Genomic DNA, 14,406 nt, shown 5'->3' with positions numbered 1-14,406 from the left:
TCTGATGGTTGATAGATGGCACGGAGACACTCACTTTATGTGGGAAATGTACACGATCGTCTTTCATCTGTCCATCCGTTCGTTATCAGTCAGTGAGAGGAAGAGTGGTTCTTACGATGACCGAACGTCTGTCTGTGCTAGCCTCTTATCAATTTATGCTGCGATAACATCATCACGGTATTTCGGTAGAACATTGAATTTATCTGTACATAAAGGCGCACTCAATTACCGGCGGTAATAATCTTGGGGATAGCCCCTGGTAGTGTGTCATCCAGTAGCTTGACGTAATCGTTGGGGTTCGGAATTTTGAAGGAATCTGATGGATCTTAAAGCATGGTTACGTTCCGAAAAGAAATTGTCGGATGATGACGACCACGATATAGGCCTGTCTCATCCAGTGGAATTCAATTAAATTGCTAATTGGTTCTGCGGGTGGTGGCATCTTTTGCCGGCTATGCGAGATGGTTACGCTACGTCATGGCGTTATTTACTACTTCCCTGGCAATACATTGATGAAAATTTGTTTGCTATCCAGCCACTTAATAGAGCCAATTGAAAAGCGACTGTTTTAACTGAATTGTGCATTCGCACACAAACATCTTCGATTGAGATGGGAATTCCCAACATGTAATTCGTTTTATTCATTTCCATGATACTTCGTTACGACTGAAATTTGATCTGCCCTTTTCTTAATTTACGGGACTTGTCTTGCTTGTTGTTGCTTGAATTTACGACAACCACAATAGTGCCCAAGTTCGTTCATTCGAAAAGCAGATCGAACTATGGAGATCTCCGTACTTTGAATAGACATTAGAAATCATGTCTCTGCACTTCATGATTTCAGCTAACGGCGCAGCCACTTATCAGGAATGCATCAGAGGGCCAGCTCCAGAAGCACGCGTAGAAGTCAGCGTATGAGCAAGAATATAACAATGAGATCGAATAGCACCCAGATGTGCATTTTTAAACGCATAAGTGAAAACAGAATCTTATCACATCGGATTGATAACAGCAAAATATTCTGAAAATCCATGGTTTCTACATACAACTGGTTTGGCGACACAGTTCTAGATCTATAGTATTATTTGCGTTGAGCTGCAGCCCAATTATCCAAAGCTTAACTGAACACCTGGACCAGCTGAGTAATATGATGCTTCAGTGCAAGCTAACTTACCAATTACATCGTGTCCAATAAGTTCTCATACAAAATCAAATTGAATTCATTTCACATATGTTCTTATGTCCAATCACTACTCTCTGGGCTCGCATTTTTATCGAATAGGGCTCACAGATAGCAATCGTTGTAGCTGTGGTGCAGGCTATCAAGATATCAACCATGTTGTGTGGGAATGCCCCGAATACGGTATTGCCAGATCCAATTTATGTGCATCCCTCAGGGCCCGAGGGAAACCAGAAAAGGAAGACATTAGGGATGTGTTGGGTACGCTTGATCTTGACTACATGAAGCTTGTATACGACTTTTTGAAACAAGCTGAAGTCTTCGTTTGATACCCCCGTCTTGTTGATCCACTTGTCCACCTCGTGTCCCTTCGAAAATCGTTTGTTTGTATCGTTACAGGTTGTTTGTCCACTTTACGTTTGACTAGCAGCAACTACACTACGCCACGCTGCTGAAAGTCAACGAATGTCCCTATTACCCCATCCCTTCCTTAAACATTATTGTTCCCCCTAACCTCGACCAAATCGCGAGTTTTACGGTTCCCCAAAGCTAACCTAGTTAATAAATCACAAATATGAAATTGTAAAATAGTTCCAAAATGAGTTCGGCTCCGTAATGCCTGATGGTGCATGAGCCTTAAATAAACAATTAAGTAAAAAAGTGGAGCGGACCTGGTGTGATGGTTAGAACACTTGACTATCACGCCGAGGACCTGGGATCGAATCCCACTCCCAACAAACTCACAAAATGTGGGTTCTTCCTTCGGAAGGGAAGTAAAGCGTGGGTCCCGAGATGAACTAGCCTAGGGCTAAAAATCTCGTTAATACAGATAAAAAAAAAATTAAGTAAAAAAAAATCACATATGTAATTAGGACTTTCAATTTAAATTTATTTATTAAAAGGTCATTTAACACTGACATCATATGTTTTGAAATTAACTGTCCTTTATCCTTATCTGGTGATCGCCTATGTGTCGTAAATCCATTTCAGCTGGCACGCACGCCATTGTTATGTCGTCTCATTTTAACGATTAATGTTTTTAAGTTAAAACAAATTAGGTTCCTATCCTCACCATCGCTAGTAGCAATTATGACCAGAAGAGAAAAAAAATATGACATTCTGGATTGGTGAAGTACGAAGCCGCGCGTTTTATTTTGTACAATAAAACGTAAATTAAACAAAAAATGTTCTTTTTCCTTTTTTAATGAAATTTGTTTTGTTAAAGAAGTATGGCTGTATCTTATATTGTCGATTCACACCATTCCCACTTCTAAACATGTTTGTATTCCTATTGTGGTAAATAACCACAATAAAATAACGATCATTTCAAGAAAATCATTTCAAGAAAAAAATTGAACCAAATCGTGTAAAAATTTGACAGCAAATAGTTTAAACAAAATATCATTAAACATAATTATCCAAAAAAGGTTGTTATAAAAATAGTTTTATCTATGCACATAAGTGTATTCATCAGTGACATGGGGAGACTTGATCCCTCGTTGATTACACACTCATTATATGTCCTAAAAATAAAATTCGATTCGGAAGCCTCTATTAGCTTGGAATTCTATCATATTCAATGATAAAAATTGTCAATTTTTTTTTATTTTAGTAGGGTCTCCAGTTAGCCTAGTGGTTAAGACTATGGATCGCCAATCCAGAGACGGCGAGTTCGATTCCCGTTCCGGTCGGGACAATTTTCACGGCTCCCTGGGCATAGTGAATAATTGTCCTTGCCTCACAATATACAAATTCATGCAATGGCAGGCAAAGAACCCAAGTAACAATCAGCATGCTTTGAAGATTTATTCATGTTTTATCCTGGTTTTATAGGAGCATGTGAAAAAGCTAGTTGTTCTATACTAGTTTTGTGTGGTAGTTTTTTACTTTGCACCTTTGGCATTCCATAAAACTATCATATAACTTCTGCTATAAACATCGTCATTCAAAGAATTGCATGTGGTCATGAATTGGTTTTATCATTAATTATATGCCATTTCAATTAAACTTGCATCTGCGGTTGTTGTCGGAGAGATTTCTTTTTGCAAACAAATAAACAAAACTGTGAGGCAACGCTTAGAACCAACAAAAGATTTCGTGGCCGTATCATAGACCAAGAAATGCTATGATAAGACCGTTAGTTCTATCATAAGCTCAGTTATGACCACCTTATGAGGGTTAGCCCTATTGGAGAAATCATCAGGAACACAGAGTTTTATCAGAAAAATATGTCGCCTAACCGGGATAATTTATGTAAATACAGAAAAATCATTACTCATTTTTATGATTTCACGTACAGCGCTTAAGATCAAACTTAACGGTTTAACACGTTTCCGTCATATTATTTTCAGAAAAATTACATAATGTTTTAAAAAACTTCGCTTGGGCTGCGAAACGGTGAGTCGATAAGGAGAGCGTCCAATATAGCTTTGGTCCTCACAAGTTCCTACCTCATGCTTCCACGGGTCAAGCGATGACAAAGACCGCCAGCTAAGAGTTGTGTGCTTAGCTGGTAGTGCAGCCTGGGCACTGTTGTCCTTCTGACTTCAGCTAGATTGAGGAGGTACGATCCGAGCGTCTGTTCACCAAGGAGGTGCGGCTCAAACAGCGTCTGTTCTGGCATCCAGTGGCTGAGTAAGAAACGCTGCACTACGCCCAGCTAGATCCAAGGTGGTAGCCCCATCAGCGTGATCGTCCCAGTGTTGGTTGGGGCGTTAAACAGAACTGGCACGATGGTCCTCCTGCGAGACAGGAGTGTTGGCGTAGGCCCAATCGTAAAAATCCCCATTGCGAATAACATAGGAGAAAATACGACTCGATAAAATCGGCAAAGACCCACGCGACGAAATAAGGACTACGATTGGAAACTTAGAACATGGAATTGCAAGTCACTAGGTTTCGCAGGATGTGACAGGATAATCTACGACGAACTACATCCCCGCAACTTCGACATCGTGGCGTTGCAGGAACTTTGTTGGACTGGACAGAAAGTGTGGAAGCGGGTATCGGGCGGCTACCTTCCACCAAAGCTGTGGCACCACCAATGAACTGAGAACAGGATTTATAGTGTTGGGCAAGATACGACAACGTGTGATCGGGTGGCAGCCGATCAACGCAAGGATGTGCATGTTGAGAGTTAACCCAACTAACATTTTCAGCGCTATAAGCTTCAGTCATTTGCTTTCTGTTGTGTAACCATCGAGTAAAAGCAGTCAACGCTGAATAAAAGGAAAGCTAGTCAAATATAAATCATAAGCTAATACACGACTGCAAAACAAGCACCATACAGCTACCAAACTCGATTTTCAGAAATCCATTGCTTGTCACTGGGGCTGCCTTTACTCCACTCTATTCCAACTCCGGGAGATTTCCCGGAAGATGTGAAAATTTGAACACATCGAATAGGAGTCCTCACAAACAAAACAGCTGCTACTATACAGTACAATTCGTTATACTGACAAATCCCCAAACCAGCAGCGCTGTAAAGGCCGTTATGCAATTGCATTATGACTAGAAGCTGTAATAAAGAAACTGTTGGTTTACCAACACGGCTTGTCGGATGTAAACATTATTGTCAAAACAAACTTTAAGCGGGATATATAGCTACTACACAAATTCTTTACAGCTATCCATCTCTGTGCTGTGAAATGATTTGGGTTGCTTTTATTGCACTTTAATTCAATGCCGGAAGATTTGCCGGATGATGTGCAAATCGAGTAAGAGTTCCAGCCACTACAACAACTGCTTTTATACAGTACGTTTTGTAATGTTTCCAAAACACAAAACAGCAGCGCTTCGTAGCCGTTTAAAGAACACTCTTTCAGCTAGAAGCTGTGAAAAAGATCTGTTTTTGCAACCACACAGCTTGTTCAATATAAGCATTATTGCGTTTGACGTTTCACAAGCTTTTGCAGCAAGATGAAGTTGGGTAAGGTTTTTTGTGGTATAATTATGAAGCCTTGTCTGGAGTAATGTTATGTTATTATATATAGCAGTGTGGCAGCGAGGACATCATCGGGACCAGTGGATACGAATATCGGGAGTTCGATTCCAAGTAGCGGCAAGTACTTTAATAATTCCAGTTCCACATGTATTGCGTCACGGTATCCATAACCTAATTATATTAAATCGTTTAATTTAGGGATGCCGTATAACCGTATAACTATTATTTAACAACTGCGAAAAGGCTGAAAAAGCGTCATCTCAAGATGTTATTCAATTAGTGGTTACATAGGAGCCGAGAAAAGAGCTATGACTTCGTGGCATAGAAGCTGCTCGCACAGCATATACATGTGGATTAAGTTCGCCAGATTCATTGGTATAGGGCTTGCATAGAAGCTTCCGTCCATATGTACAACACTGTAACTCAGCATCTAGCCGTATTGAGGACGCTTTGTTGACGTTTACATTCACAATAAATGTTAGTTGGGAAGGGCCGTTTCTTCAACTACAGCATCATCAACGTCCACTGCCCACACGAAGGGAGACCTGATGACGAGAAAGAAGCGTTCTACGCGCAGTTAGAGCAAACATGCGATGGTTGCTCGCCGAGTGACGTGAAAATCGTTGTCGGCTACATGAACGCGCAGGTAGGAAGGGAGGAAATGTACAGACCGGTAATCGGGCGAAACAGCCTGCACGCCGTATCGAATAATAACGGCCAGTGATACGTAAACTTTGCAGCTCCCGTGGTATGGTAGTCCGAAGCACCTTCTTCCCCCGTAAATATATCCACAAAGCCACCTGGAGATCACCCGACCATCAAACAGAAAACCAAATCGACCACGTTCTAATCGACGGTAAATTCTTCTCGGATATAACCAATGTCCGCACATACCGCAGTGCGAATATAGATTCGGACCACTACTTAGTCGCTGTATGCATGCGCTCAAAACTTATCTAAATCAAGTTATCAAGTTATCACCACGCGTCGAAGTCGAACGCCGCGGCTCAGCATCGAACAACTTCGTAACGTAGAAGTGGCTCAAGACTACGCTCTGGCCCTACCTACCAACGGAAGAGCAGCTTGGCGCAGCTACACTTGAAGATGGCTGGAGGGACATCCGATCCGCCATAGGTAGGGGTAGTCGGGGTAATTTGGCTAATGGGGCAATATGAGCACCTCATGAAAAACATATAAAATCTAATAATATCTGCAAATTCACCTTTCAGCTCTAATACTGGCCTGATTTTAAAGCGATTGAGATGTTAGAAAGAAGTACTGCTAGCTCACATTAAATTAGAAAAATAATTTTCAAAATTATTGGCCAAATTATCCCGATGAACGCTGAATAAAAACACCACATAAGACTTCTTTTGTTTAAATACCTTGGATAAATTACAAACTAGTTTGTTTTCCATATATTTCAAGTTGATGCCAACGGATTTGACGAACAATGATGCATATCAAGTTCATTTTACAATAGGTGGGATGAATTCTTCATCAAAAATCTGTTGCTCATATTATTGTGCGGCTCCATGGTCGTGCGGCTAGGGTCACCAAGCTCTTAGTCGCATCGTGCTGAGGAGCGCGGGTTCGATTCCCGCCGCAGCTGTCAGGAAAAGTTTTCGGCTGTGCCACTGGGCGTTGCATGCTAGTCCGTTGTCTACTGTCGTGCTTCCTTCAAAGAGCGAAAAGCTCACTGGAAGCATTGAACGTGTCCGTGTCTTTTTTACCCCGTCGGTTCAAAATGGACCCAAAAACGCAGCTTTTTCCAAAAATCTTTTTTTGACATGTTAACACAATTTAACGAAAATATTTACATGAAAGTAGTTTAGTATTATCAAAATCATTAAGTCCATGCGAAGTGCGGAAATTTCATCATTGTTTTCTGCATCTTCTGCCGACTTTTCCTTAGGGTGGCTAAATTACACCGATTTATCCTAGTACCTCGGCTACAGCACTAGGCTTCGCGACTCCGAATCACAGAAACGACTGGTACGACGGCGAATGTGAACAGTTGAAAAACGAGAAGAATGCAGCATGGGCGAGAATGCTGCAACCAGGGGTATAAGTTGACTGTCAACTGGGACCAATTTCGCCTACCCTCTATCATGTTTTAGAACCAGTAAAAAGACGTAACTACCAAAGAAGAAAAGTTCAATTTTCGATTACTAAACTAAATTTAATACCGTTTCATAATGCTAAAAGCAAGTCAGTATGTGATTTGAACATAAAGATTAATATATTCAGCATATTACATTGAAAAATTTCATTCCGAAAGAATCAGTGTTCTGTTTTCACCATTATGAAATATTAGCCTCTACTCTCGCTTGATTTTGTTGTTGCTTTGTTTGAAGAGCGAAAATCGGATAAAAATTGAAATCTCCCTGGGCGATTATTTTTCTCAAATGAAAGGATAATTGAACACTATGGCTCAAGAAATATCGATAATTACCGAAAACACTTATCATATGCATCTAAATCGAGAGAAAAACACTGATGTTTGTGCTAATGTTGATGTTTATAAAACCATTAAACAAAGGATGTTTACAAATTAGAACCAACAGTAGATGGCGCACAGGTGGGCATGTTTGGGTGGGCGTAGAGGGTGGGACCTTACACCCCTGGGCGTAGAGGGTGGGACCTTACACCCCTGGCTGCAACACCGTACGAGAGCGAATGAGGCACGTTACAAACAGGCGCGGAACAGGCAGAACTCCATCGCGAAGCGATGGAAGAGCTGTACCGCGCTAAGGACACACGAAAGTTCTACGAGAAGCTGAACAGCTCGCGCAGAGGCTTTGTGCCACAAGCCGATATGTGTACGTGTACGTGCGCAGGACGAAAGATTTTCAGCCCCTAACCTCCAAGAGATTGAAGAGGAGGTTAGCCGGTTGAAAAACAACAAAGCCGCTGGAGCAGATCAACTACCAAGCGAGTTACTAAAACACGGTGGAGAAGCACTGGGGAGAGCACTACACTGGGTCATTACCAAGATTTGGGAGGAGGAAGTATTACCGACTGCAATAATTGATTTCTCAGCATCGATTTTCTCAATACTATTAAGAGAATATCAATAAAAAAAATCAATTACTAAAGTTATGCCCTTATTATATTGAAATTGAAAATAGTACGTTCTAACAATTGGAAATCCGGTCATTGAAACTTTGGTCTGTTTTTACATTAGATTTCATTCATTATTCATCATTCACATCTCTCCAGAAGTTTCTCCAAAGATTCTTCCAGTGATACCTCCAGGAGATTTATCAGGGATTCCTTCAGAAAATCCGTCAGGGATACCTCCAGGTTTTTTTTATTGATCCAGGATTGATTTTTTTCAGATGATCTCTTAGGAAGATTCCGACAGGAGAAGCTTCAGGGAAAACTCCAGGAGTTCCTTTAGATTTTTTTTATTAGGATTCAGGGATGCGTCCTGGGAATACATCAGAGATTAACCCATAAAATCCTTCAGGTATTCTCATAGGAGGTCCTTCAGAGATTGGTCTGAGAGCATTCCTTCTGAAGCTCCTTCAGGAGTTTCTACAGGAGTTTCTTCAGAAACTAGTCAAAGAATTTCGTCAGAGATTCCTCCAGGAGATATATCAGAAATTTCTCTAGAATTCCAACAAGGTATTTCTACTGACGTTCTGTAGGGATCTTAAAAAATATCCTTCAGGGATCACTCCGGGAGTTTCATCAAAGGTTCTTACAGGAATTCCTTCTAGCATCCCTCCTAAAATTGCTTCAGGGATTCCTCTTGGAATTACTTCGGAATGCCTCATGTAATTTTTCAGATATTCTTACAGGAGTTCTTTCAAGGATTGCTCCAGAAGTTCCTTCGAGAATCTTTACAAGAGTTCGACCAGGTGTTCATTGGGAATTGCTTCAGAAACTCCCTGAACTATTTCAACAAGAGTTCGCTCAGGTGTCCTTCCAGAAGTCCCTTCAGAGGCTTTCAGAAGGATTTTTAAATGTCTCCTGGAGATCCATCAAGAATTTTGTAAGAAGCTTTTTAAGGAATTCCTGCAGGAGGTCTTCAGAAATTAGTCTAGGAGTTCCTGCAGGAATTCATTCTGAAGTTATTTTAGAAATTCATACAGGAGTTCTTACAGAAACTAGTCCAGGAGTTCAGAGATTCCTCCAGGAGTTTCAGGGATTCTTGCGGGTGTTTCTTCAGTGATTCCTCCTTAATTTTTTTCAGGGATTGCTACAAGAGTTCTCTCAGAGAATCTTATAGAAGAATCTAAGGACACCGAAGAAATTCCATCGGAAATTTCCTCTGCAATTCATGCAGAGATTCATCCTGCATTATCTTCGGGGATTCCAACTGGACTTTCTTCGGGGATTCCAACTGAACTTCCATTGAGGATTCCTCTTGAAAACTTCGGGGATTCCTCCTGATAATCCTTCGTGGATTCCTCTTGGAATTCCACCGCAGTTTTCTCCTGAAATTCCTTGTGTGATTCCTTTGGAGATTTTTCTCGGTATTATTTCGGGGATTCCTCTTGGACTTCATTTAGGGATTCCTCCTGGAATTCCTTCGGGGATTCCTCTATATATTCTTCCGAAGATTCCTCCTACACTTTATTCTGGAGTTTCTTCTGGAATTCCTTTGGGATTCCACCTCCCAAGCAACACGGTTGGACATTAATAAGTTCCTGTAATTTGTATGCAACTATATTGAAAGTTATGCCATTTGAATCAATCGTCTTATTAATGACTAAATTGCAACCAAAAAGGCGCAAGAGGTGGAGTCAATATAAAACATCCACTCGTGATATAAACGGTTTTAATACGCAGTCGAATTATAACCAAGATACAACTTATAGTCGACTTAAAAAATGGTGACCGATTCGACAACTAGTCAGCTAGTCATCACATTCGTGCCAGTTATTATACATCAACAGTTTCGTTCATGTGATTAATAAATTGTGTGCATAAATATACCGCAAATAAGGCTGAACGTGTCGGGGCCGTGCCAGGCTCCGGGGAACGATCGACGCGATGGGCTTTCACGCTCTCTTGCGACATGACGAAACACGTCCTGACACGCCAGGAAAGGAAAGGGTGTCGCTCAAGCGGAAGCCGGAGGAAGGGACGAGTGTTGTTCTCGGGAACTTGTGGCGGATCGGACAACTCTTCTTGCCCTGAAAAGGGCGGATTGGGTTCCACAAGTCCGTCGAAGCAACCAACTCGGTCGATGGTGGACTGTAACACCGCTGCTGCAACTCTCCTCGTCGGGTGGACCGCTGCTCTCGGAGGACGTCAAAGGAAAGCTAGACACTTTTACTTACCTACACATAATTTATTGCTCTTCGATCTTAACGCGAGGAAATTCAAAAACAGACTGATGATGACACCGCTACCTGTGTCAGTTTTATACTGTTAAAATCGCTCCTTCTTCATCTTCTTCTTCCGTCGGTCGCCGGCTCGCTCGGTCGTCGCACGCCAGATGGGCGGGACCAACGGTGCGACATTGTGTGCTAATGTCGTCGCTCTCGCTGGCTTGCTGCTGTCAGTCGCCGTTCACGTTCGGGCGTGAACATTCTCCCCCGGGCTGAGAAGCATTCTCGGAACGTTGGTTGTCCTGGATGGGAAGCACTGCTATCTTCGAAGCGGGACGTTTATACACAGTGCCGCCAATCTTCACGTCGACTGTGCGCACCAATTCATCGGATCCGGGATATGTTCGAACGATCTTTCCCAACTTCCAACTTAGTGGCGGCATGTTCTGCTCTTCCAGAAGCACGACCATCCCGGGCTGCAGATTGTGCTTCCTGATGTAATCCTTGGTGCGTTGTTGCAAACTCTGGAGGTAGTCGTTCTTCCACTTTTTCCAGAAGTTTTCCCGTAGCTTTTGAAGAAACTGCCATCGTCCAAGCCGGTTAGCAGCGATGTCTTGGTAGCTCGGTTCCGCAATGGCGTTTATCGGTCGCCCGATCAAAAAATGACCAGGGGTGAGTACCTCAGGATTGTCAGGATCGGGTGAGGTAGCATAGAGCGGGCGAGAGTTCAAAATAGCCTCAACCTGCGTCAAAACTGTTATATATTCCTCGAAAGTCAAATGAGTGTCCTTCAAAGTGCGTTTTAGATGATATTTGGCACTTTTAACGGCTGCCTCCCAGAGGCCCCCGAAATTCGGTGCCTCCGGTGGAATGAAACTCCAGGCAATTTCCTTCGATAGGCAAAATCCCTCAATTTCATGAAGCGCATATTGAGACCGAAAAAGTTTGTACAGCTCATTCAGTTCCGATTTCGCACCCCGAAAGTTTGAACCATTATCCGAGTGCATTTCTCGAGGTAGTCCCCTCCTGCTAACGAAACGTTGCAATGCAGCAATAAACGCCTCCGTGGTCATATCTGAGACCAACTCCAAGTGCACGGCGCGTGTCACCATGCACACGAATACAGCAATGTATGCCTTCTCCACAACTGGCTTCCGTCGTCCTTGTTTCACGAAAACTGGGCCCGCATAGTCCACGCCGGTTACCTCAAACGGGTGGGCAGGAGTCACACGACAAGCAGGCAGATCTCCCATCAGCTGAGTTGTCATTGTTGGCCTGGCGCGGAAACATATAACGCAGCTTCTCGTGATTTTTCGTACAGCAGACCTACCTTCTGTCAACCAAAACCGACCTCGAAGAATTACCAACAAACTTGACGGACCTACGTGCATGTTCTCAAGATGGTACGCTCTGATCAAAAGATCGACAATCGGATGCCTCGGCAAGATATACGGGTGTTTGGTCATGGTCAATACGGGCGAATTCTTCAATCTGCCTCCCACTCGCAGGATTCCGTTCTGGCACACAGGGTTCAGGGAGGCAATTCGTTTACACGGTTCGTTGTTCTCGATGCGGTTGATTTCATCACTAAGCACTTCATGTTGCACAACCTTGATGATGGTCTCCAACGATCGCCTCAACTCGGGAACAGTGAGGTAACGCACACGGTTTCGGAGCTTGGGATCCTTGACTCTACAGTTCGAGATAAAGCGAGATAATGCGATGACCCTTTGCAGCTTCCGAAACGAGCTGAACTTGGTAAACACAGGAAGATCATCGACGTTGTATACAGCTGCAGAGACGAAAGGTGTCAATTTCATTTCAGGCAACTCCGCATCTGGTAGCTGATTTGGCGGCTCGATTTCGTACCTTGCTTCTTGTAGGAATGAGGGACCCTTCCACCACAACTCATTACACATTAAGGCTTTGGGCAGGGATCCTCTTGACACAATATCTGCGGGATTCTCCTTCGTAGAGACATACTTCCAGGTGTAGTCTTGGGTTTCCGTGACGATTTCCGAGACACGATTCCTTACGAACACTTGAAGAGAGGTCAGTGGCTTGCGCAACCAGGCAAGCACTATTTGGCTGTCTGACCAAAGGACAACGTCATCAACAACTGCCAACAACTCTTTTCTTGGAATGCTCAATTCGGCTATCGGAGCAACCCTTGATTTGCTACAAAGGAGTCGCAACTCGGCGCTGCCATCGGGGAACACACTTCGTACGTACAAGACGGCGCCGTACGCCGAGATAGACGCATCGCAAAATCCATGGATTTCCATGGCAACGGCGGTGGATGGAATAACACGTCGAGGGATTTTCATTTCACACATTTGTGGCAGAGCATCGCGGAACTTCAACCAAGACTGAAGCAATTCTCCTTCAAGTTTCTCATCCCAAGACAGACCAGCGGTCCATAACTTCTGCATAAGGATTTTGGCAACCACGATGATGGGAGAGACCAAGCCCAAAGGATCGAAAAGCCTTCCGATTTCCGAGAACACCTTTCGCTTGGTGTAGGTTTCAGTTGAGTCTGCTGGGAACTTCGACCTCGTGACAAATAAAAACTCATCCGAACTTGGACTCCAGGTAAGCCCAAGGGTCTTGATCACTTCGTTGTCCGCAGTGGAATCCAGACGTACCAACTTTTCTCGATTTTCCTCAGGGATTCGCTCCAGCAACTCCGGACAGTTTGAGCTCCACTTGTGAATAGGGAATCCACCAAGTTGGAGAAGACCTTCCAGTTGACTCTGTGCTTCAGCGGCTTCTTCTGCACTATCCGCACCAGAAAGAACGTCATCCACGTAACAATCTTCCGTGATAATTTTAGCTGCAATGGGAAAACGGCTTCCCTCATCCTTGCACAGCTGAACCAAACATCTCGTGGCCAGAAATGGCGCGGATGCCGTCCCATACATGACGGTTAACAGCTCAAGAACTCGCAGTCGTTGATTTGGTTCGGTTCGCCAGAAAATCCGTTGGAATCGTGTGTGTTCTGCAGCTACCAGTATTTGCCGATACATTTTTGCTATATCAGCAGTGAACACCACAGGGTGGCCCCGGAATCGAAGAAGAATACTCAACAAGTCACTCTGGACGACGCCTCCAACTTGAAGTACTTCGTTGAGAGATTTGCTTTCCGGGGTGCCCTTCGCTGAAGCATCGAAAACTACCCTCAGCTTGGTCGTCGAACTGGTTGGGCGTAATATCGCGTGGTGGGGTAAGTAATAACGTCCTTCGGAAGGATCGTCATTAGATTCATCAACTTCCTGACAATGACCTAATGCTTCATACTCAGCTATGAAGGCAACGTACAGCTGTTTCAAAGATGGATCCTTCTGAAACCGCCTTTCGAGCATCAAGAAACGACGAAGAGCTACGGAACGGTTGTCTTGGAGCACTGCGACATCTTCTCGGAAAGGGAGTGAAACTACGTACCGTCCAGTCTGCGTTCGCCGATGAGTGGAGCGGAAATTCTCTTCGCACGTATCTGACTCCACTTCCTCCTTCGCGGATTGTGAAACATCTTCCACTTCCCAAAAACGACTAATTGTTTCCCCAAGCGAATCAAGCGACACATGGTGGGCCAGAACAGTGTTGGAAACTTCGTTGTCTAGTTCTCCTGAGAAGACCCAACCCAGATGAGTCTCGTGGAGTTCGGGAAGACCGTCGGCTAGATGGATATGACCAGACTTCAGCAAGGCAAAGAACTTCGAGGCACCGATCAACATGTCGATTCTATTAGGCGTGTGGAACGTAGGATCAGCGAGCTGGACTCCAACAGGGATTGGCCAGGACGAGGTGTTGATTTTGACAGAAGGAATAATACCGGTCACCTTCGGTACCACAAGGCATTCAACGTCAGTAGAGAAACTGGAACACCTAGACTGCATCGTGACAACCAGCTTGTCTCTCACGTAGACCTTCGCTCCTCCTATTCCGGTAACGGGCACGTTCACTGATTCACGGGGGACCATCAAACGGTTGGCGATCAT

The 14,406-nt window shown here is 43.7% G+C and overlaps 1 protein-coding gene across 1 annotated transcript; it reads right to left on the bottom strand.

Annotated features, from left to right (window-relative positions):
- Positions 1 to 10,638: 10,638 nt before the first annotated feature.
- LOC134286864 (uncharacterized) lies at positions 10,639 to 14,406 on the bottom strand. Its single transcript, XM_062848555.1, has one exon. The coding sequence runs from the start codon at positions 14,404 to 14,406 to the stop codon at positions 10,639 to 10,641; it is 3,768 nt and encodes a 1,255-aa protein (XP_062704539.1).

Source organism: Aedes albopictus, chromosome 2 (genome assembly GCF_035046485.1).
Source record: "Aedes albopictus strain Foshan chromosome 2, AalbF5, whole genome shotgun sequence".
In the NCBI taxonomy this organism is placed as follows: domain Eukaryota; kingdom Metazoa; phylum Arthropoda; class Insecta; order Diptera; family Culicidae; genus Aedes; species Aedes albopictus.
This window is presented reverse-complemented; position numbering and strand designations above follow the sequence as displayed.